The 24382-nt window shown below is 47.9% G+C and overlaps 1 protein-coding gene across 1 annotated transcript; it reads left to right on the top strand.

The window, feature by feature from the left end:
* Positions 1 to 2743: 2743 nt before the first annotated feature.
* Hdhd5 (haloacid dehalogenase like hydrolase domain containing 5) lies at positions 2744 to 24382 on the top strand. The gene is made up of 8 exons (XM_051155260.1): positions 2744 to 2869; positions 10571 to 10774; positions 12937 to 13049; positions 15736 to 15829; positions 17087 to 17117; positions 19932 to 20106; positions 23573 to 23761; positions 23975 to 24382. Exons 1-8 carry the CDS (start codon positions 2744 to 2746, stop codon positions 24300 to 24302), a joined length of 1260 nt encoding a protein of 419 aa, XP_051011217.1. The 3' UTR covers positions 24303 to 24382.

Genomic DNA, 24382 nt, shown 5'->3' with positions numbered 1-24382 from the left:
TCTGGGATTAAAGGCATGTGCCACCACCGCCTGACTCTTAAATCTCTTTTTTAAAGATGTATTTTATTTTACTTTATATGTATGAGTGCTTTCCTTTTATGTATGTTTGTACACTATGAGAATACATGGGGCCTGAGGAAGCCAGCAGAGGCCATCAGAACCCCTGGCACCGGGGTTACAGACAGCTGTGAGCCACCATATGGGTGCTGGGAATTGAACCCAGGTCCTCAGCAAGAACAAGAGCTTTTTTTATTTTCTTATTTTTTTCATTTTTATTTTTTAGTTTTCAAAACAGAGTTTCTCTGTGTAGCCCTGGTTGGCCTGGAACTCAGAGATCCTCCTGCTTTTGCCTCCTGAGTGCTGGGATTAAAAGCCATGTGCCACCACAGCCCAGCTAGAACAAGTGCTGGTTTTGTTGTTGTTGTTGTTTTTTAAGATTTGTTTGTACATAGCCAGGCATGGAGACAGAGGCAGGTGGATTGCTGTGAGTTCAAGGCCAGCCTGATATACAAAGCGAGTCCAGGACAGCCAAGGCTACACAGAGAAACCCTGTCTTGAAAAGAAATACAAAAACAACAATAGCAAAAAGATTTGTTTGTACAGTACTCTGCCTGCACGTATACCTGCAGGCCAGAAGAGGGCACCAACTCTCATCCTGGATGATTGTAAGCCACCATGAGATTGCTAGGAATTTAACTCAGGACCTTTGGAAGAACAGACAGTGCTTTTTGCTTTTTTTTTTTTTTTTTTTTTTGGTTTGTTTGTTTGTTTGTTTGTTTGTTTGTTTTTCTTCAGAGCTGAGGACCAAACCCAGAGCCTTGTGCTTGCTAAATCCCAAACCTCCAGACCGTTCTGTTAACCTCTGAGCCAACTCTCCAGTTTCCTGAGAGTGAATTGTTTTTTAAAGTCATGACTTTACTTGTAGTAATTAATCTTGACCTAAAGTTTCTAATGTAGTATCTATATTTACAGAGTGAGTTCCAGGATAGCCAGACTAAACAGAGAAACTGTCTTTAAAAACCCAAATAAATAAGTATTTTTGTTGTTGCTGCTTCTTATGTTTGTTTTTTTAAGACTATATAGTCCTCTCTGTCCTGAACTAGCTCTGTAGATCATGCTGGCCTCGAACTCAAAGATCCACCTGTCTTTGCCTCCCAAGTTCTGGGATTAAAAGTGTGAGCCACACCACCCAGCTAACGTAAAAAAAAAAAAAGAGGGCTGGAGAGATGGCTCAGAAGTTAAGAGCACTGTCTCTTCTTCCAGAAGTCCTGAGTTCAATTCCCAGCAACCACATGGTGGCTGACAACCATCTACAATGTGATTGGATGCCCTCTTCTGGTGTGTATATGTAATACATAAATAAAATCTAAAAACAAACGAGCAAAACCACAAAAAAAGAGAAGAAAATTACATTTATTTATTCTCTGTGTGTACCTATACATGTCTAGTATGTGTCTGTGGGTATACATGCTATAGCACATGTGTGGGCAATTTTCAGGAGTAAGTTCCCTTTCTACCATGTGAGTCCCAGGGATGAGACTCAGATCATCAGGAGAGCCAATAATCTCACATGTTAAACCTGTCACTGAAGTTTACATTGAAGAAAAGCTGCGGTAATGAATAGTTCCTTTTTTTCTGGAGGATCACGGGAAGAGAATTCAGTGGTGCAGACCGGATGAGAGGCTCAATTCTGAGTACAGTGATGTTATACTTCATAACATGCACAGTGTATCTTAAATATCTAGCTGGTACCAATATACGTAAAACATGTTCATAGTTTTCGGACATTTACATATTTTTTCCTTACCTACAAATTTAACTAGTCATTAAAATTAAAGTCATATACTAACAAGCACTTAGAAACTGTCTTTGTTTGCTTCTTTAAAATGTTATGTGTGGTAGCTGGGTGGTGGTGGCACACGCCTTTAATCCCAGCGCTTGGGAGGCAAAGGCAGGCGGATCTCTGTAAGTTCGAGGCCAGCCTGGTCTACAAAGTGAGTCCAGGACAGCCAAGACTACACTGAGAAACCCTGTCTCAAAAAACCAAACCAAACAAAATGTTACGTGTGGGCTGGAGAGATGGCTCAGCGGTTAAGAGCACTGACTGTTCTTCCAGAGGTCCTAAATTCAATTCCCAGCAACCACACGGTGGCTCACACCATCTATAATGAGATCTGGTGCCCTCTTCTGGCTTGCAGTTGTACATGCAGACAGAGCACGGTATACATAATAATAAATAAATCTTGGGAAAAAGAAAGAAATAAAGATTTTAAAGAGTAAGAGCCGACGCGCCATCAAAATTCTGGCCCTCAAAACATAGGTCTTCTTCCCCAGTGTCGAATTCAAGGTTAAGTTGCCTCTTCCATACGGTCGCCCCAGCTCCAAAATAGTCGCCAAGGTTTCTGGATCATGACTTCGGCTGAGGCCCGGAAGTCAGCAGGTGCACAGCTTGGTCAGGCGTCTGTTCTCCTTGCCGAGTCACCGTGCGCGCTGATTGACTGACTCCAAGTCTTCAATCGGCGAAGCGAGGAACCCACAGCCTCTCCACTCAGCGCCGGAGACACGAACGCCAACCGCGCTCTCTCGGTTCCGCACTCGGAACCGGAGCCCGTCGTCGCGGGGTCAGGACTACCACCCCCGAGAGGCCCCGCGACGGCGGCCGCTGATTGGCTACTCGTCGGGCGAGGGGAGGGGGCGCGGAGGCCCTGAGACGTGCGGTGTGCGCGTGCGCGCGGCGGGCGCGATGGCTGCGCTCGGTGGGCTGGCGGTTCTCGCGACCGGTCGCCGTGTGTGGAAGCTGCCTGCGCGCCTGTCTGCGGCGCTCCAGGGCTGCTGGCCCCGGAGGGGCTACAGCGAGGGCCGCGCTGAGGTGAGGACTGGCGGGCCCGGTACAGCGCGCAGGGCCGGCGGCTAGGGAGGGCTGTACGGACCACTGAGCATCCCGGCCTCGGGGCCGTCCTCCCGGAGACCGTGGAGCCTCTGCACTCTCGGTCCTTCGCGAGGCGGTGTCCGGCGAGCGCCTTCCGCCCGCTGGAAAAGCCCGTGTCCCGGGAGGACGACCGTAGCAACGCCAGGTCGGGCTCTGGTGGGCCTCGCAGCTTCTTCCCGCGCGTCTGAAAAGTTTGTTAGCAGTTCATTCGTTTCTACTTAGGTTAAAAGTAAGGGCCCGCGATTCTTTTTTTTTTTTTTTTTTTTAATGGTTTTTCGAGACAGGGTCTCTCTGTATAGCCTTGGCTGTCGTGGACTCCCTTTGTAGACCAAGCTGGCCTCTAACTCACAGCGATCCACCTGCCTCTGCCTCCCGATTAAAGGCGTGCGCCTGGCTTCGTGGATTCTTATTTCTGTTAAGGTAACTGTTTTGAATATGACCAGTAAACGCTGTATGGCTCAGTTGTGCAGCCGTCAAGGCAGAGGAGCTGTTAATTTTATTAATTATTATCAGTGTGTGTGTGAGCGCGTGCGCGACGATGTGGGCTTATGTGTGGAGGTTAGAGAACAGCTTCGCGGTTCTCGATTTCCAGTGTGTGTTCTGCATGCGGTCGGAACGCTTGTATATCGGACTCTTTTTTAACAACTTTGCCATCTTTTGGGCTTTAATTATTTTAATGTCTTTTGGAAACTATGAGTTTCCAATTGAATTCCATATTTTTAATCTTCCAGATAAGCAGTCACTGCTTATCTCCTCCCCCTTTGTGGCTGGAAGACGTTAAATCTCGGAGTTCTTACCGCTTCAACCCTGAGCTCTTAGCGTGAACTTTTTTTGTTTGTTTTGTTTTGTTTTTCGAGACAGGGTCTCAGGGTTAGCCCTGGCTGTCCTAGACTCACTTTGTAGACCAGTCTGTCCTCGAACTCACAGCGATCCGCCTGCCTCTGCCTCCCGAGTGCTGGCATTAAAGGCGTGGGCCACCACACCCGACTCTTAGCTGGACCTTTAAAAGGGTGTTTTAAAATGAACCACAATGCTATTATCATGCCCAACAAATTTCTCTCAACTTCCTTTGAAACTTTAAGTGAATGGATTTGTTGTGCGTTTGTGTGAGATATCTCACTATGGTCCCTGACTGGCCTGGAACTCACCCTGTAGAACAGGCTGTCCTCAAATCCTTGATGATCCATCCCCCTGCCTCTGTTTCGGAGGCACTAGGATTTCTGGTATGGGCTACCAGGCCTGGTTTCTAAAGCAAATGGGTTTTAAGCTTAAACTTGCATTTGGAACAGTGTTGCCTGTGTTCACAGCCGGACAAAGGTGAAACTGAACTCCTCGGGTGACTGATTTACCCTTTGGGAAAGCTGTGTTGTTTTCTCCTATCCATCCTTTGGGCCACTTAGCAGCCCTTGCTGAACACCTAAGCCCAGTGTCATGCCAAGTATATGGTGAAGTTGTGCCCTCCCATCTGTTCCTTCAGCCTGTGTGCTGGTTCTCTCAGAGAAGAGCAAGATGATGAAATCAGAAAAGGACTCTGGAAAAAAAAATTATAAGGGCTTCTGTGGCCACTCTGAAGTCTACCCGTGAGTCACAGGTTAGGACCCCGTTAGGACTTGTCCAGCAGGAGGGAGGCAAGTGCTGCAAGGATCCTCAGAGCCACTGGACATGCAGTACACTGATTACAAGGAGGGTACAACTGACCTAGCCGAAGCTGAAGTCGGTGAGGTGAGCAGTGTGACCGGACAGAGACCTCCGTTCCTCTGAGAACCCTTGCGCATTTCCAGGAACTGTCCGGTGAGCAGGGGAAAGGGTCCTGGCTTTGCCGCTAGCTCAATTTGAATTGGAATTCTGGACCCAGCACTGGTAAACCAGGTAGGAAGCTTTGGCCCATCATTCTCTCAGAAGTTGGTTCTTTGATCGGGGGAAACAGCTGAGAAAAGAACCCAGGCCTCATACAAGTTAGACAGAAGTCCGGTCACATTTGTCAGTAGCTATTTTTTTCTGATATCTTTTTTTTGGGGGGGTGTGGGAGTACAGTTTTGCTAAGTTATATATACAGCATAGATAGACGCCTCCTCAAAGTTTGATAGAAAGAATAAATAAAAATACGTTTGTCATATGTCTGGCTTGGCACCCAGTGTGCTCTCCTGGGCTAAGGTACAACAGGATCAGCCCTGGAGGCTTTCTGTCCTGTTTTTTTGTATTTCCTGCATGCATGAGAGACTTGCTAACTGTGTCTGGCTGCTGGGTTTTGGTGGTCAGGAGCGATGGTCTTACTGACTTGAACTATCCCCTTTCTTTGCAGTCTCCTTGCCCACCTCTGACTAGACCCGTGGGCTAAGCCTGAGAGGCTGTATGTTAGCTTAGGTAAAGGCCGCTCCCCGGGGAGCCCTTACCTGCACAGTGGAAGGAAGCTGGAGTCACTGCTTAGTTACTCTACGTCCTGTGTTACTTGATCCAGAAAGTCATAACTTCACCTCCTTGACCTACTCCTGGTTCCCCATCTTACTTTGGTTTTTGTTTCTCTGGTGTTTGACTGCTTTCATGTTTTCCATCCTAAATGGTGGTGTTCTTCTTAGTTCCCTGAGACCAGAGGCTTTCAAAAAAAAATGTTGTCACCTTTTATCCCAGCACTCAAGAGGCAGAGCCAAGGAAGATCTTAGTGAGTTCTAGGCCAGCCTGGTCTACAGAGCTAGTTCTAGGATAGCCAAGGCTATGCAAAGAAGCCTTGTCTCTACAGAAACCATGTATAGGTGTGTGTCTGCATGTGGGTATGTGTTATGTGTGCATGCATGTGGATATGCGTGTCTGCATTTGGGTATGCATATCTACATATGGGTATGTGTTACATGCATGTGGGTATGTGTCTGCATGTGGGTATGTGTGCATGCATGTGGGTCTGCATGTGGGTATGTGCACCTGAGTGCTGGTGCCTTTGGAGGCCAGAAGCCTCTCATCCCCTGGAGCTGCAGTTGTAGATGCCTGTAAGTTGCCTGATGTGGGTGCTGGGGACCAAACTTGGCTCCTCTGGAAGAGCGGCAAGTGCTCTTAACCACTGAGCCTCTCTCCAGCCTGGCAGAGATGTTCTAGATTTTCATCTGTAGTCCTGACTTCGCCACACCTGTACCCACAGGTCCCAAGCAGGGCACATCATATGTCTCTCCCCTAACGGCCCACCTGCTGCTCCTCTTTGGTTCACTGATCAGCATCAATCTTTCATGATCCCCAACCCGCCAAAATAAAATTCATGCTGATTCCTGTGGCTCTCTTCTCTGCTCCTGCACCTAAGTGGTTTCCAAGCCCTCGCTGTTCTCCTTTTTCTTTTTCCAAGACAAAGTTTCTCTGTGTAGCCTTGGCTATGCTGGATTTGCCTTGTAGACCAGGCTGGCCTCGAACTCACAAAGATCCGCCTGCCTCTGCCTCCAGAGTGCTGGGATTACAGGTGTGTGCCACTGCTCCTGGCTTGGTTTTTTGTTGTTGTTTTGTTTTGATATGGTGTTTTATTATGTATTATGTGCTACAGCCATAGTTAAACCTTATGAAACAAATCCATGAACATTCAGAGAGGTAGATGTTAAGGACCGACCAACAGAAAAGACTGTATATCATGGCCCGTGTTATAGATGCTTCTGTACAGACTTCAAATTTAGTTCCCTTGAGTCTTCACTGGCTCACAAAAAGCGGTTTGAGAAACCTTGAGATGTGTGCCTACAGAAGGAACAGACTTTCTGGGGCCTGAAGGGACTTGTACTTGAAGACACTCCAGTCAGCAGAGGGTCATGGTGAGCATTCTGCAGACACAACTGTTTCAAGGCTGCGGCTGCCTGGGACACCTTCACGCGGTTGAGCCTGGCCTCCAGCTGGAGCGGCTGAACCACCTTCTTCACGGTGGCGACGCTGAAAGAACCTGGCATGGCGCTCAGGACAGCCGAACTGTTAGTCCCAGTGAGGAGTGGCAGGTCATGGACAGCTGCTTCTTCTCCCTTTTTTTTAAAGATTTATTTATTGTGTATACAGTGATACAGTGCTCTGCCTGCATTTAACACCTGCAGGCCAGAAAAGGGCACCAGATCCCGCTATAGATGGTTGTGAGCTACCATGTGGTTGCTGGGAATTGAACTCAGGACTTCTGGAGGAGCAGACAGTGCTCTTAACCATTGAGCCATCTCTCCAGCCTACTATTGTCTTTCTTTCTTTTGCTTTCTTTTCTTTAATTTTAATTTTTATTTATTTATTTATTTTGTTTTTTTGAGACAGGGTTTCTCAATGTAGCCTTGGCTGTCCTGGACTCACATTGTAGACCAGGCTGGCGTTGAACTCACAGGGATCCACCTGCCTCTGGGATTAAAGGTGTGTGCCACCATGCCCGGCTGGCCTGCTATTTTCTTTCCTAGTAATAAGGTGCCCTTTTCTCCATAATTGTTTCATATTTTATTTTATATTTGTGTACGTATTATATAAAATACTGAGTTCCATTATGATGTTTTTCTTACGCATATGTAATGGAGTGGGGATGTAGGCAATGGGGTAAATTCAATGGAAATTCTTCCTGTAGTTCTTTTGCTTTCCTGTTTTATTTATTTATCTGTTTATTTATTGATTTTTTTCAAGACAGAATGTAGCAAGCCGTAGTTGCCCTGGACTTGATTTGTAGGCAAGGCTCACCTTGAACTGACAGAGATCTGTTTGCCTCTGTCTCCTGTGTGTGTGAGCCATCATGCCTAGCCCCTATTTGTCTTTTTAAAATTCCATATGTGAGAAAAATGTGATGCTTGTCTTTGTCTAGTATATTGGATCAGTTCATCCGTTTTCCTGACTTTTCTCCATTTTTGTTGCCACCCACCTAAATAAAATCACCATCATTGCTGGGTTGCAGGGGCCCCACCCCTTCTCTCTCCCCTGGATTCCCACCAGTCTGGTCAATCTGTTCTTCTCTCTGTAGCCAAAATGCCCCTGTAATGAGGCCTGACGATGCCATTTTCCTATTTCAAATTCCTTATGCTTGGGCTGGAGAGGTGGCTTAGCTGTTAAGAGCACCAGCTGCTCTCCTAGAAGTCCCGGGTTCAATTCCCAGCACATGGCAGCTCACACCTGTTTGTAATTCCAGTTCCAGAGGATACAACATCCTCACACAGACAGAGATGCAGGCAAAAGACCAATGCACATGAAATACAAATAAATAAATAAAATCCTTATGGGCTAGGAGCCTTGTGAGTCCTCCTTCCCTGTAGGTGAGGCACACTGTTTCAAGCTTTTCTCATTCCTCATGTTCCTCAGCGCTCGGGGTAGTACTCAGCCTGTCCCACGTGTTTGCAAGTGTCTTCTCATGTGTAGTCGGGCAATACCTGTCAGCCCTATTGATTGGGCTCTTGGGAGAGATGACATTTTGTTTTGATTTACATTTATTTTTTATATGCATGCATGCATGTGTGCCTGGCACAAGTGCATGTGTGATGGTCAGAGGACAGCTTGCAGGAGTCTACCTCAGAGATTGTGTGGATTTAACTCCGCTTGTCAGGCTTCCTTGGCAAGTAAGTACCTTCACCCACTGAGCCATCTGAGAGCCTGATGTAACCTAGGCTGACCTTAAATTCTGAATCCTCTAAGTCTTGAAAGTGCTGGGACTGCAGGCGTGCACCAGCATGCTTAGTTTAGCAGAGTTTTCATAGGTCAATGAGTATATTTAATGTTTTCATTGCTAGCTCAGAATTCTCTTCCAAGAAACTCTTCCTGTTTTTAGTTTGATCCTTACAGTACATGTAGCTATCAGACTTAACAGTGTTCAGGCCTGGGGCTATAGCTCAGTGGTAGGGTGCTTGCCTAGCATGCATAAGGTCCAAGGTTCTATGTGTAGTTTTCCTGAGAACTTAAAAACTTTAATTGATTTCTATTTGTGAAAATGCTGCTGTTTTAGTGGCTTGTGTTCTGGGCTGGGTGTACACTCTGTCCTGTCAACTAAGAAAGTAGGGACTGGAGCCCTGTTCATCTGTGTTGGTTCTTTCACTGTATAGCTCTGACTGGCCCCAATGTCCCAGAGCTGGGATTTGAGGCATGCCTGTTCCTATCTGTGGTTTAGATTGCTCACCACTGATAGATAGGGCTTTGTGCATAGTATGTGTGTTCTAAGAATGGCTTGACCTAGTTGGCAGCAAGAGAAGATAAATAAACAGGCTAGGTTGGTTCATTTGTTTTGATAACTGAGAAATACCTTTTTATTAACAGGCAGTTCATAAACTAAGAAATGGAATGTTTCGTTTTGTTTTAAGATTGTTTAGAAATTGGAAAATGGAGCCCAGAGGTGGTGGCACACACCTTTGATCCCAACATTCAGTAGGCAGAGGCAGGCTGATCTCTATGAATTTGAGGCCAGCCTGGGCCACAGAGTGAGTCCAAGACAGCCAAGGCTACACAGAGAAACCCTGTCTTTAAAAATCAAACCAAAATAGTAACCTAGAAATAAAGAAAAACATGATTGTCTTTGTACATGTGTGCATGTAGGCAAGAGAGATTTAAAATGTGTGTACCAGGTGTCCATGTTTCCAGAGAACATACAAGAAAGTAAGATGAGGAGAGCCAAAAAGCTTTCAAAGTACTCAATGCTCCTGGTAGCAATTGAAGTGTTCATCTATTTAAAGCTTTGCACTTGTTGTTACCTTAAAATGAAAAAATAACTTTTTTTCTTCTAAGGCAAAGTCATGTAGCCCAGGCCTGCCTGAACTTGTGAGCCAGTGTTTCTGGTTAAATTGTTTGTCACCCAAAGAGAACAAGATACAGAATTATGGGCTAGAGAGATGGCTCAGTGGTTAGGACCACTACCTGCTCTTCTAGAGGTCCTGAGTTCAAGTCCCAACAACCACATGGTGGCTCACAACTATCTATAATATTATCTGATGCCCTCTTCTGCAGATAAAGTACTCATACAATAAATAAATAAATTCTAAAAAAGATACAGAATTACATTAATTGTCATAGTTATGGAGTAAAAGGAAAAATATAAACTGGTTGTGTTAAAATGCTGGGGTCAGGCCAGGTGTGGCGGCTCATGCCTTTAATCCTGGCACTGGGGAGGCAGAGGCAGGTGGATCTCAAGTTCAAGGCCAGCCTGGTCTACAAAGCAAGTCTAGGACAGCCAGGGCTACACAGAGAAAAAAAAAAAATGCTTTTTTTTTTTTCCCCCTTTTCCAAGATTGGGCCTTGCTATGTAGTCAGTGCTGGCTTCAGATTCACTATATAGCCCAAGCTGGTATTAAACTCTGGACATGTCTGCCTCTGCCTGCTGAGTGCTGAGAATACAGATGTGTGTCCCTGTGCCTGGTGCAAAGTTAATTTCATAGAGTAGTTCTCCGCTTGATAAACTCGGTAAACTTACTCCTTTGCTATAGGTGGATTTGGTTAGACAGAAATCCTGTGCCTTGATACGGCTCAGTGGTAGAGTTCTTAGCTGTCATGTGCAAAGTTTCATCTCTAGCACTGCCAAGGAGGAGAGAGAGAGAGCAGGCTGTGCCTCTTCTGTTCTCTCTGATGCCATTTCCAAACAGTGACCTGAGAATGAGCCTTTCCATATGAGATTGTTTGCCTTTCCTTCATTTCTTCCATCTCTTGAGTCATGCAGTATCTCTTCTCTTTTTCTTCCACTTTGTATAGAGCCCTCCCACCTTTGGCTTCCTGTTTGACATTGATGGAGTGCTGGTTCGAGGCCACAGAGTGATCCCAGCTGCTCTGGAAGCATTCAGCAAGCTGGTAAACTCCCAGGGACAGCTGCGGGTACCTGTGGTTTTTGTCACAAATGCTGGGAACATCTTACAACAGGGCAAAGCCAAGGACCTGTCAGCGCTGCTGGGGTGTAAGGTAAGAGGCAGCCAGAGGCATGGAAACCCAAAGACAGATTCCTGTTAGAACCTCCACTCCAACCCTACATCCCTCTCCTTAGCTTGTCATACAATTGGGGCAGTGGGAGTCTGGGACTAATCCCTTAAAATTCTAGCCTAGACTTGGGCTGACATCAATAGGGTCTTTATATACACATGTACACACACACACAGTTTCGCACAGAAGTCCTGCTGGTGGGCCTGAGGATGCCGTTCAGTTGACAAACTTTGCGCCTAGCATGTGTGAAGGCCTAATTTGGCCTTCCAGCATGACATTCCTGACTATAGTGGTACACACACATCGTGGCCCTTGTTCAAAACTTGGCTAGGCTATATGACCCCCTATTAGGGGGAGGTGGGAAGGGGACAGGATTCTGCCCTGAGACAATGATTCATGTGTCTGTCATAGTTGGTGATGACTGTGGACATCTGGCCTCCGCTTGACTAATTCTGGGACCACAGCTATGCACCACCACGCCTGGTTATGTGCAGGGGATTAGACCCAGGGCTTCATGTGTGCTAGGCACGCACTCTCCTGGCTGAGCTGCACACAGCCCAGCAGTTTACTTCATTGTCTTCATGACTCTTCCAGAAGTTTGGCCCCTGAAAGCAAAGATCAGTGTGTTCAGCATTCCACATTACAGATGGGACTGTGCAGTGACAGCTCTCGCTAATAAGCTGGTGGCAGGTACCTGAGAGGCTGAGGCAGAGGGGCTGTGAGTTATAGGTGGTTTGGGCTGCAGAGTGAGACTTTGTGTCAAAGAAATAACAAAAATCCCATCCATGCACATGGCCTGCAGCTATCCAGCTCCAAGGGTGCTGTCCTCCAAAATCCAAGCACCTTCACCCCTTTTTAGTTCCTCGCTGCATTCAAGACAGGCACCTGAGCTGGGCAATGTGGCGCATGCCTATAATCCCAGCAATCGAGGAGGCAGAGGTAGGCGGATCGCTGTGAGTTCGAGGCCAGCCTGGTCTACAAAGTGAGTCCAAGACAGCAAAGGCTACACAGAGAAACTCTGTCTCTGGGTGGGCGGGAAAGCAAAAATCAAGAAGGCACCTACTTGGTAACGTTGAACTTAGTCGTGAGGAGGGGCTTTTTGTAACCAAGAGAGTCAATAAAGGCTAATTGATTAGTGTTGGCTGACGCTGAATCCAGAGTGGAGAGATAAAGTAAAGTAGAAACCCTGTTACACACACACACACACACACACACACACACACAGCCAGATTTGGTGGCACTTTTGTTTTGTTTTGGTGACACAGAGTTTCTCTGTTTAGCCTTGGCTGTCCTGGAACTAATTCTGTAGACCAGGCTGGCCTTGAACTCAAAGATCCGCCTGTCTCTACCTCCCGAGTGTTGTAATTAAAGGTGTGCACTACTACGCTGATCTTGGTAGCACATTTGTAATCCCAGGGTTGGGTGTGAGGGTTGGAGACACTCTGGCTGGCCAATCCAGCCTGTCAGCCAGTCTGGCAAAACAAGGAACTCCAGGTTGAGTGAGATGTTGAAAAAATAAGGTGGAGCGTGACTGAGCAAGACACCAGTGTTGACCTCTGGTTCTCCACACATGCATAAGCACACACACGCACACAGCACGCATAAACTAGATCTTGGGCTGGGAGCATGAGTCAATGATAGAATACTTGCTTTGCATTTGCAAGGCCCTAGTTCAGTGCCCAGCACTGGAGAGGTAAAGGTAAGGCTTAGTGTTTAAGTAGAGCTGAAAACGCAATATCAAGGTCCAAGACAGATATTATGACAGAAGATGCTTTAACACCTGTGGTTTCCAAGTGAGGGATTAAGAGTCTCTGAGTTAAGCCCAGCACGATCGTACGTCTGGTAATGCTTCTTTTGTTTGTATATTGAGAATTAAATTAGGCACTCCCACATTCAAGGGATTGAACCCACAGTCTCTTGCATACTGTCACTGAACTACACTCTTCAGCCCTGGGGAAGTTCTCTTTCCTATATGGCTAGGTCTCAGAAAGTGTCAGGTGCTAGGAAAGGCTTTCACAGCTCTTTGTTTTTAGGAATACCTTCACCCCCACCGCCCTGTGACAGAACCCAGTGGCTGTCTCCCTGTTGCTTCCTCTGAGTCCTGTATCCTCCCCTGCTTTCCTGTTGCTTGGTTGTCTCTGTAGGTGGATCCAGACCAAGTCATTCTCTCTCACAGCCCCATGAAGCTCTTCTTGCAGCACCACAAGAGGCGGATGCTAGTGTCTGGGCAAGGACCCCTGGTGGAAAACGCCAGAGCGTATCCTTTTTGTTTGCTGTTCTGGATGGGGAGCAGGATGCAGGCTTGGGGTGCCAGGGATGTTAGGTGGGCTCTTGGGAACCGAGGGGAGATCCTTTGTGTGGTTAGTCCACATACTGCCACACCATGGCCATCTGCAGAGCTTCATGAACTGCGGCTTAACACTAAAGAGTCTTGATGTTTGTGTCTTGAGTAAAAATGCAGGAATATCTAAGCTAGTCATTCTCAACCTGTGGGTCATGACCCCTTGGGGGGTCAAATGACCCTTTCACAAGGGTCACCTATCAGATAACATCAGATGTTTACATTACTGTAATTTTACAGTAACAAAGTTACAGTTCTGGAATAGTAATGAACATAATTTTATGCTTGGGCGTCTCCACAACATGAGGAACTATATCAAAGGGCCGCAGCATTAGGGAGTTGAGAACCACTGCTCTAAGTGAACACCTCCTCAGTGTGGGAGTTTCACTCCAGCCTTCTTCCTTCCTTGTCAGCTCCTGTTATTGAGTAGTGCCCTTTTAGTCATATGTACTCAGAAAGCAAAGGCCGTGGCCCCTGCTCTCAGGCACTTGTTCTTGTGCCCTGATGTTTCCTGGGTACCATGCTCAGGCAGGTCAAGCCCAGGTAAGAGCACTGGGAATGTGGCTTACTCAGGAAATGCACACCTGAGAAGGGAAACACACACAAACAGCAAAGGAATGCTTAAGGTAGCAGGTGTCTTGGGTTCTCTAGGGGAACAGAATCAATAGAATGGGCGTATATTATAAATGGAGGTTTATTCACTTGGCTTATGCAGTAGGGGCTGGGTACTTCAGCAATGGCTGTCTACTGCTAGAGAGCCTAAGAACTCTGAAGCTCCTCAGTCCTCTGCTTGATGCCTCAGCAGTCCCAATCTGGCACTGAAAGCCAGTGTTCCTGGGGAGACTCTCATATCTGTGCCACCTCCAAAAGGTGCCCCTACTCTGGGGAGTCTTCTTCAGTTAATCTTGTCTGATTCATGTCTCTTAGTTGAATGTAGGTCTAGTCAAAATGACAGTCATTACAGGGGTGGGAAGCTAGGGATGAGAGCATCGCCACCGAGTCTGACCACCTGTGTGTGATTGTCAGGACCCACGCAGTCCTAGGAGAGAACTGACTCCTACAAGTTGTTCTCTGGCGTCCATAATCCCCACAAATAAGTGATTTTTGAAAAGATTAGCTATGCCAGGTGTGGTGGCGCACGCCTTTAATCCCAGCACTGCTGGGAGGCAGAGGCAGGCAGATCTCTGTGAATTTGAGGCCAGCCTGGTCTACAAAGGGAGTCCAGGACAGCCAGGCTACACAGAGAAACCCTGTCTTGAAAAACCAAAAATAAGTATACAATAATAAACAAACTATTACAGCATGAGGGGCTGGGGATGAGGCTCAGGTGTACAGATTGTTTGTGTATCTTGCATGAGGCCTTGCTTTGAATCCTAAGTATCACAGAGCACAAAAGATGGCATAGGGCCAGGGAGATGGCTCAGCAGGTAAAAGTTCTTGCCTCTAGGCTTAGCCACCTGAGTTACATCCCCAGGTTCCACACAGTGGAACTTGTGAGAGTGGACTTCTGAGGTTGCCCTCTGACCTCCACATGTACCCCTCCCCAACTAAACACATTCTAAAACTTGAAAAGGTGAGATGCACATGCAGCTCAGAGGATGAGACAGGCTCTAGGTTCCGAGCATTGGAGTGCAGAGAAGATACTTCTGGAGCAGGAGTGGCATTCAGCTGCAGAGAGGCGTGGGTGGTACTGGGGGCAGAAGGCAAGGTGGGCTTGGGCGTTAAGAGGACAGAAGGGGAGGCTGGCCAAGGAAAATCTTGGAGAAGACCAAGCTGACCCCAGCCTGCTCTGCTGTAAGATCTGTTTCCATCTTCCCATCCCTAATTCCATCCTGCAGTCTTAACTAGACACAGTTTCAGATGACCCCAGATGACTATTCTCACAGATCCCCCAGCGCAGCGCAGCCTGTGCTGGCTCTCCACTGCTCAGTTTACTTTCCCTGGCTGCGTGGGGTTTGACTGTCAGTGTTGTAGTTCCTTCTAATTCTGTGTGACTGCTGTGCGAACAACATCTGTTCAACCCAGATAGGGCACCAACAGCAGACCAGTTGGCTTCATGAAGCAGCCACTTCACCAAAAGGCCCACCCCAAAAAAGCCTAGGGTGGCATGACTAGTGCAAGCTGCACAGCTTGCAGGCAGCTTGGCTGATGGGAGTGTCTCTTCCCCCAGAATGCTTATATAAGCTTACGAGGGAGGGGAATGTGAGGAGACGGAGGAGGGATGCATTGTGACCTGGTAACTTTCAGGGATCCCCGCCTCCCGGGAGGGAGTGTTTCCAGAGGAAATAGGTATTCACCGGTTACTGCACTGGTCATGGAGTACCAGTGTGAATACACTGTGCTGTTATAAGCTTCTCTTCCCTGGGTCTTGCTGCTGTACATGGAGTGTGACCTAGTGGGTACCAGGGGTTTGCACTGGTGTTGCATGCATCTGCTCTGTCTATGCAGTCACAGCCTGCCACTTGGTGCCAGTGGCATTTATGACAGCTGCCTGCCTGCCTGCCTGGTCTTGACTGGGTCTGGTTCTGCTCACTTGTGACCTGATGTATCTATAAAAGCATCTTCTCAGAACTGTAGCTTTGCTTCCTTGATCCTGCTCCAGACTAGGCTTCCAGAATGTGGTGACAATAGATGAGCTGCGAATGGCCTTCCCAGAGCTGGACATGGTGGACCTCGAGCGGCGGCCCAAGACCATGGTAATAAGGACAGGGTGGGTCACTTCACCCTCCATGATAATCCTTGGGTCTTTGTGTGGTTGGCTTCCTATTCCCTGTGTTGATCCCTTCTGTTGATCTTGCCACCCTTCTGCTAGGAGATGCATTTTGTTTTGTGGGTGCTTCTGTACTGGTCTTGGGGGAATGTATCTGACTGAGGATTTCCTGGGTAGATAAGAATGGCCGAGAGGGGCTGGCGTGGTGGCGCACACCTTTAATTTCAGCACTTGGGAGGCAGAGGCAGGCTGATCACTGTGAGTTCGAGACCAGCCTGGTCTACAAAGCAAGTCCAGGACAACAACAAAAAAGCTCTTACTGGTGGCTTTCTCGGGTTTTTTACTCACTGCTGCTCCTTTATCATGAAGCAGAGTCCAGAGAGACTGCCTTGTGAGGAAAGAAATCCTGATGAGTCTGTCTTCCCACTGCCCTTGGTGTTTAGCTCATATTTGAAAGAAGTGGCTTGACTTTTTTGTGCAGTTCTGGTGGTCAAGCCCAGGGTTGTACATGCTTGGACAGTCTCTGCCTCTAAGCGACACCCCAGCCCATGGTTTCTTATTTCTTGGGATCATCAGTTTCAGGCCACTCACTGATCCTTTGGCATATGACTGCCCGTCTGCTGAGGTGACCCATTCCTCATGAAAATTTATACCTAATAGCTTATGTTAACAATTAGGATGCGATGAGCTGCAATTACAGAAGATAAGCTTACTTCACTTATTTAATAGAAAATAGATGATAAGTTCTTCTACCAGAGTTTTCTAGCTGTAGAGCAGATTGTATTCTTTGAGAACTTTCTCTTGAGTCACTAAAATTCTGAGATGAACCAGAATACAGAGCCGGGAAAGCCAAGCCCAGCACAAGAGAACTGACTCACCTCAGCCAAGCCTGCAACGGACCCGAGGCTGGAAAAGAGAAACCTTTAGAATTGGCATATAGATGAGTGTCCCCAGTCCCAGACAGCACCTCTCCCCAGGCTACTGTCTCCTTTAGCACCCTGATTCCACAGGCTCCTCCTTGCTTTCCATCACGCCTGGAGAAGCACACTGACCACTGTCCCTCCTGGCCAATTTGAGCCCAGTCTTCTTCCTAAGTTCCTTCGACTTGTTGGCTTGGGCTCGTCCTTGGGGGTGGTCTCTGACCTGTGTGGAGCCTGTCTTTCCTGTTCCTCAGCTCTGGAGACTGGATGCTCCAGGAGTGGAAAGTGACTAGCGCTGATGGGCCTCTTCTTTCTTTTGGCAGCCCCCGAGGAGTGACTTCCCTGCCATTGAAGGTAAAGGCCCTGGGCCTGGGTAGGCGGGGGCTCCTTCTTTTCCCTCTCCATCAGACCCTCTTTCTTTGTTTTGTTTTGTTTTGTTTTTCGAGACAAGGTTTCTCTGTGTAGTCTTGGCTGCCTTGCCTCTCTGGCCTTGAACTCACAGCGATCTGCCTACCTCTGCCTCCCTAGTGCTGGGATTAAAGGCATGCGCCACCACACTCGGCTCCATCAGACTCTTATGAAGATAGTGTTGAGAGTGGCACTGCACAGCAGGACCTGGGTCACCTGGGTTCTAGCCCTGGCTGTCCACCCAGAGACATGTTCCATGATTTCTCTACCTTCCTGTGTTGAAGAATCGTAAACTCAGCAACTCTCAAGAGTAGACAGGTCTAATCCAGGACTGCTTGGGCCTCCCTGGACGATAAAGACATTGCAACACTGTTGCCTTCCTGAAGTAAAATTACTTTCCCATGACCTACATCAGAAAGTAATCAGTGGCCCGTGGTGGTGGTGCATATTTGTAGCCTCCCACTTGGTGGGCTGAGAGGAAAGGATTTAAATTCAAGGCTGCACAGAGAGACTTATACCTCAGAACCAAAGTAATGAGGGCAGTATGATGCCCTCACTGGGCCAGGGAGAGATGTCTTGGTGAGAAGATGTTAGTATGTTTCAGTATGTTATAATTATCTGAGAAGTAAAGCGGTTGTTCTAAACAGAGTGACCAGGAATGTTCCAGCAACAGACACAGAATTTCAAGGCCCAGTACAGACAGGTCTGTGGGCAGATTGCCACTAGTGAATTCTTCTAAAATGGACAATTCTTGGTAATTTATTTGTTTGTCTGTTTTGTGTTTTATTTTTTTCAAGACAGGGTTTCTCTGTGTAGCCCTGGGTGTCCTGGAACTTGCTCTGTAGACCAGGCTGGCCTTGAACTCATAGCAATCCACTTCCCTCTGCCTCCCTAGTGCTGGGATTAAAGGTGTACACCACCATTCCACCACTGCCTAGCTGATAACTTTTTTTTTTAATCACTTTACAGCCTGATACCAGCTTTTGGTAAAATTTTAAGAAATATTAGGAGTCTCTTGATTATATGACCACTTAAAAATTGTCAAAACTGAGCCTCCAGGAGGCAGAGGCAGGCAGATCGCTGTGAGTTTGAGGCCAACTGGTCTACAAAGCGAGTCCAGGACAGCTAAGGCTAAAACAGAGAAACTCTGTCTCGGAAAACAAAAACAAAAACAAAATTGTCGAAACTGTACAAAACCACTTTGGGGTTGGAGAGATGGCTTAATGATTAAAAACACTTATACTTTTGCAGACCAAGGTTGAGTCCCAGCATGTACACGGTAGCTCACAACCATCTGAAAGTCCAGTCCTAGGTGATCCGGTGCTCCTGTCAGGTGTCCTTATTCATACATGTTGGCAAAACACTCACACACATAAAGTAAAATAAATAATTAAAACACTTTGTCATTAGATGTAAAACGGAGTTTCTTAAACAGTCATGAGTATTGGATGGGGCCTCAGATGCTACCAGGATAGGACAGTTTTTGCCTGTGTAAAGTTCTCACCTGCTGAGTGTTCAATTGTGACAGTCAAAATATGTCCTCCATCTCTTACTTTTAACTTCATTTGTTAAACATTTGTTTGTTTTTGATACAGAGCCTCACTACATAGCCCTGGCTGCCCTAGAACTCACTGTGTAGTCCAGACTAGCCTCAAACTCACAGAGAACTACTTCCTTTTGCCTCCTGAGTGCTGGGATTAAAGGAGTGTCCCCAGCTCATACTTTTAATTTTTTACTTTTATTTATGTATATGTATGTGTCTGTGTATTTACCACATGTCTTCGGCTACTTGTGGAGGCCAAAAGAAGGTGTTGGATCCTTGGAGCTAGAGTTACAAATGAACGTGACGCATTGGACATGGGTGTGGGCTGTTGAACACATGTTCTCTACAAGAACAGCACGTGTTTTCAACCAGTGAGCGCTCTCCAGCACTTTACTTGGTTTGGTTTGGGGACAGAGGTCTTACTCTAGCCCAGACTGGCCTTGGCCCCTGTAGTCCCTGTGTTTCAGCATTCTAAATGCTGGAACTACAGTGTAAGCCAAGATGGCCTGGCTTAAAAGCTACACTTTTTTTTGGAGAAAAGATCTCATATGGTAACCACTAGCCTAATTTGTATCCAAATCAGTAGCTGAGGGTGACTTTGAGCTATTTATCCCCCTGTCTCCACCTCCCAAGTGACAGTGTTATCACACAAGTGTATGCTATCATGCCAACCTTAGCTTTCATTTGTCTGTTTGGTGTTGCTAGGGTTGGGACTTAGGGCCTCGGTCATGCTAGGTAAGCACTTGTTCACGGAGCCGGACTGGGCTCCTTGTTATTTCAGGTGTAGTTGAGGCAGCGGAGGTTTAGCAGCAAGTAACTCCCACAGTTGCACAGGATTAGAGCTCAGACCCCCTTGTTCCAAGTTTGGATGCTTGGCCATTAGGCTCTAAGATGTGACTGAGGGAAGGCCAGCTCCCTGTGGTGGGCAGAGCCCCGTGGACAGAAGTGGCAGCATGAGATCTGCTGCTTTTATTAGACAGTGGGGGACACAAAGGACATCCTGGGTGCTCCTTGCTGGGCCCTGGGTTCTACTTACCCAGAGTGTACTGGGATGGGGCTTGGCCACCTTAGTAAAGACCTCTAGCTCTGGGTAGGTATTGCTCAGTGGCCTCTGTTGTCTCTGAAGGGCCTCCCATCTACCCACCACAAAGGGCAGGCCAAGAGCCCTGCTCCTCCCCATCCCTGCTCCTCCTCATCCCTGTGCCTTCGGTTTTCAGGGGTCCTCCTTCTTGGGGAGCCAGTTCGCTGGGAGACAAGCCTGCAGCTGATTATGGATGTCCTCCTTAGCGGTGGGGACCCTGGGGCCAGCCTGGCAGCCGCTCCCTATCCCCACCTCCCCATCCTGGCTAGCAACATGGATCTCCTGTGGATGGCCGAAGCTAAGATGCCCAGGTGAGGACACCATGCCCCTGACTTTTATCTCGTGAACCCTGTAGGTGCCACCATAGCCTGACCTCTGAGAGTAAAGGCTCCCAAGTGTTATTTCCTGTCAATTATTAAACTAAAAGTACAGATTCCTGAGCATGAGGGTGCGCCCCACACTGCTGCTGTCAGAGCACCCCAGCACATCAGTGGATGTATACTCAAATTCTTCCCTCTGGTACCGGCTCTGTCACCTCTCTGTTTGCTTTCATGTGTGAGCCCTCGGGATGGGGAAAGCTGGGACTGTAAACAGGACTATTTCTGTGGTGTAGAGCCAGGAGCAGACCAACTGGGCCGCACCTGGGTCCAGCCCTTTCTGGCTCTCAGGGTGTCTGCTGGGAAGCCAGCTGCTGACAGAGTAGAGTGTCTTCCCACCCTGCCATGTGTGGTCAGCAGAGAGTGGTCTACACCCAAGACTCACCTCAAAGAGCCAGAGCTTCCTTCCTGTGACCCTCCCTTCCTTTTCGTTCTCTTTCTGTGAGCTATGCTCGCACCATACTGTATAGCTCAAGTTAACTTCAACTCATTGCCCTCCTGCCCCAATTCCCCTCTAGTTCCTGATGCATTTAATAGAGTTATTCTGTAGGTTGAAGTTTGATATTTTCTCTGAGTTAGTGTCTTGGTTTCTGTTTTATTGTTGTGAAGAGATACTATGGCCAAGGCAACTCTTATAAAGGAAAACATTTAATTGGGGCTGCCTTACAGTTAAGAGGTTTAGTTTGTTATCATCATGGCAGGAAGCATGGCAGCCTGCAGCAGGCGTGGTGCTGGAGGAGCTGATGTGCAGCAGCAGGAGACTGAGCCTCAGTGGGTATAGGAGACCTCGAAGCCCACCTCCACGGTCATGCGGTTCCTCCAACAAGGCCACACTAACAGTGCCGCTCCCTGTGGTCCGAGCATTCAAACACATGAGTCTGTGGAGCCTTACTTATTCCAGCTACCACATTTGGAGTATGTTGACTCTAGATCAGGTAGGAGTTAGGTGTGTGGCTGTGAGATGAAAAGCAAGGGGGAAAACAGTTCATAGACGAATCTGAGTTGAATTTTTTATTCTTTTTCATTTTGTTTTGTTCTGTTTTGTTTTTTGAGACAGGGTGTTTCTGTGTAGCGCTGGCTGTCCTGGACTGCCCTCTAACTCATGGAGATCTGCCTGCCTCTGCCTCCTTGAGTGCTGGGATTACAGGCATGCGCCACCATGCCTGGCTAAATATTTTATACAAAGAAGCCGTATTGGAGACCTTCCTCCCCACTGTCACCCCACGTGTCTGGCTTTAGTTACTCAATAATCTCAAAGTTAGCTGGACGTGGTAGTGTACAGTGCTAATTCTGCACTGAAAAGACTGAGGCAGGAGCAGCCCATGTTTAACAGCACCTGATCTTCATCCTTCCAGACCAGCCTGGAATACAGCAAAGTCCTGCTTCACAGAACGAAGACAAGAAACAAGAAAATGGAATAGTTGGGTTGGGTTGTTTTGTTTGGAACAGGTCTCCCTGATTAACCTTGGTTGGTATGGACTTCCACCAGCCAAAGCAGATCTGTGTCTGGAGACTTGAAAGAATGGGGCAGACTACAGTGTAAGCAGCCTGACTCAGTGTCAGTGTGCTTTTTCTTTTCTTTCTTTCTTTCTTTTTTTTTTTTTGGTTTTTCAAGACAGGGTCTCTCTGTGTGAAGCCCTGGCTGTCCTGGACTCACTTTGTAGACCAGGTTGGCCTCAAACTCACAGCGATCCACCTGCTTCTGCCTCCCGAGTGCTGGGATTAAAGGCATGCTCCACCACGCCCGGCTCAGTGTGCTTTTATACACTGATGTAATAAAGAAAGCAGTGGTCCAAGGAAGGTTGTTCAAGTTCAGAGAAACATGTGAATGAATGTCAGAAAGCACATACTAAATCTTAACAGAGCAATCCTTTCCCAGCACTTTCTCAGGACAGAGCAATTTAAACACAATTGGGTGGCACGTACCATAGCTTATATCTGGGAAAGCACAAAAGCAAAGCAGAAGGCCACATCCAGCTCAGGGCACACTGGCCAGATTGGGTTCTATAGCTATGTTCCGACATCCAGCAAGAATGGACATGTCTACAAACTGAATGCAAATGTTTGTCACAGAAGGCACAAAATCACATCCAAGAACAATCCAGGGAACAAAATGCACCTGAGGTAAAAAGCCCTCTGCCTTTTGTCCTGGCGCCTCTCCCACAGTTCCCCAAGGCATGTTCATCATGGGTCAGTCTTTTGGCGTGTTCTGACAGTTGGCCTGAGGTTCCCTGTATAAGCCAGGCTAGACCTGAACTTGCAGAGATCTGCCTGCTTCTCAACCTCCCAAGTGCTGGGATCAAAGGTGTACATCACCACACCCAGCCAGAAAATGGAGTTTGTGTGTAAAGGAGTGATGCTGAATGTGACCCCAAGTGCCCTGTCTATCAGGGGCTGGCTTAGCGCTGAGGGTGGATGACAGAGCACTTTATTCAAGGGGTGTATTGCTTTCTCATTAAAACAGGTTAGTCTGAGGCCTGTGTGCAGGATCTCCTTTATTAAGGACATAAGCACCTTTCTGCATCATAATCCTTAGTCTTCCCTTATAATCCAGACGGCTGCCCAAGTGTCAGCCGTCATGTTAGCATTCCGGGTGGCAGGAAGGAGTAGGGCTGACAGAAACCCCAGTAAACAAGTTAAAAGGAGGAAGACTCATTTCAGCTCTGCTGACTTGGCGCCTGTGCTGACCGGAAGACTGATGTGGAGCACAGCTCCTCCCTCTGTGGTAGCTGGGAGACATTGAGGCAGATCAGGGACTGGTTTCCTATCAGGCTTTGCTTGCTGAAGAACCCACCTTCTCCCAAGGTCTCATCAGCTGGGGACCAAGCCGTGGACACTGGGGACCATGAAAGGTCCAGACCATAGCAGAGTGTTCACAGGATGTTGAGTCACAGCTAGTCCGCACTTCCACTTCTGTTGAGCATTCAGTGGAGCTTACTCATGTAGTGTATAGACAAGTGACAGCAACTGGCTTCGAGGGAGGCAGTTGACAGTGAGCACATTCTGGCAGCCAGCTGTTGTAGAACAGCACCCAGTCTTAGGGTTGGGGCCAGGTGAGATGGCGTAGTGCGCAAATGCCTGTACCACGCCTGAGGACCTGAGTGTGATCCTCAGGTCATGAGGCATATAAAGGTGAGATGAGAATTGGTTCCATAAAGTTGTGTCCTGGCCTCCTTGTGTTCAGAGTGCACATGTGCAGACATAATAATTGTTAAAAACAACTAGGGTTTGGGAGTGAAGCTCTTGGGTTTTCAAGCTGGTTTTACCACCGTGGGGAAATTGCCTCGGTTTCTTCAAGTGATATGACTGCAGGGAAGGGAGTGCAGGTTGGTTGTGTGAAGACAACTTAGAGGATGGCCGGTGGCCTGAAAGCTGCATTGTGAGATCTCTTCTTGGGCAGGTTTGGTCATGGCACCTTTCTGCTATGCCTGGAAGCCATCTACCGGAAAGTAACAGGCAAGGAGCTGAAATACGAGGGCCTGATGGGCAAGCCCAGCATCCTCACTTACCAGTACGCAGAGGACATAATCAGGCAGCAGGCTGAGAGGCGGGGCTGGGCCGCCCCCATCAGGAAGCTCTATGCTGTAGGGTAAGCTCGCTGTCTCTCCATCTCTCATGGCTGCTGCTGCTTTTCATCTGCCCACACCACCCTGGCTCCCCGCTGCTGAGTCACACCACCTTGCCCCCCCCCCCTGCGCTGCTGAGTCACACCACCCTGAGGCTGATCTCTCTCTGCTGGCTTTGCAACATTAAACTTGGGTTTTCTTCTCTTTGCTTTCCGGTGGTATCACTGCCCTGCCAGAGATAACCCTATGTCTGATGTCTATGGTGCCAACCTGTTCCACCAGTACCTTCAAATGGCAAAGCGTGGAGAGGAGGAGCACGGGACTGGTAGATGGCAGAAACAGCGGCCTTCAGCAACCCAGAGCTGTGCCTCCATCCTGGTATGCACTGGCATATACAGTTCTCAGCACGCGGGCTCCCAAGTGCCTACCCCTGGAGGGGCAGACCGTCCGTTCCATGGGCACCGAGACTTCAGCTTCAGTCCAGAGCTCCTAGAGGCGTCCCACATCGTACAGGATGTGAATGAAGCCGTGCAGCTGGTTTTCCGCCAGGAGGGTTGGGCTTGAGTGGAAGGAGCTGCATCAGAGGCAAGGGGCTGTTGGGGTGTGCTCCTCAGGGAACCCTGTGTGCCAGGCTGTGGTCCAGG

The sequence above is a fragment of the Acomys russatus genome, chromosome 13 (genome assembly GCF_903995435.1).
Source record: "Acomys russatus chromosome 13, mAcoRus1.1, whole genome shotgun sequence".
Taxonomy (NCBI): Eukaryota; Metazoa; Chordata; class Mammalia; order Rodentia; family Muridae; genus Acomys; species Acomys russatus.
Note: the sequence above shows the minus strand (reverse complement) of the source record. Positions and strands in the feature narration are given on the sequence as shown.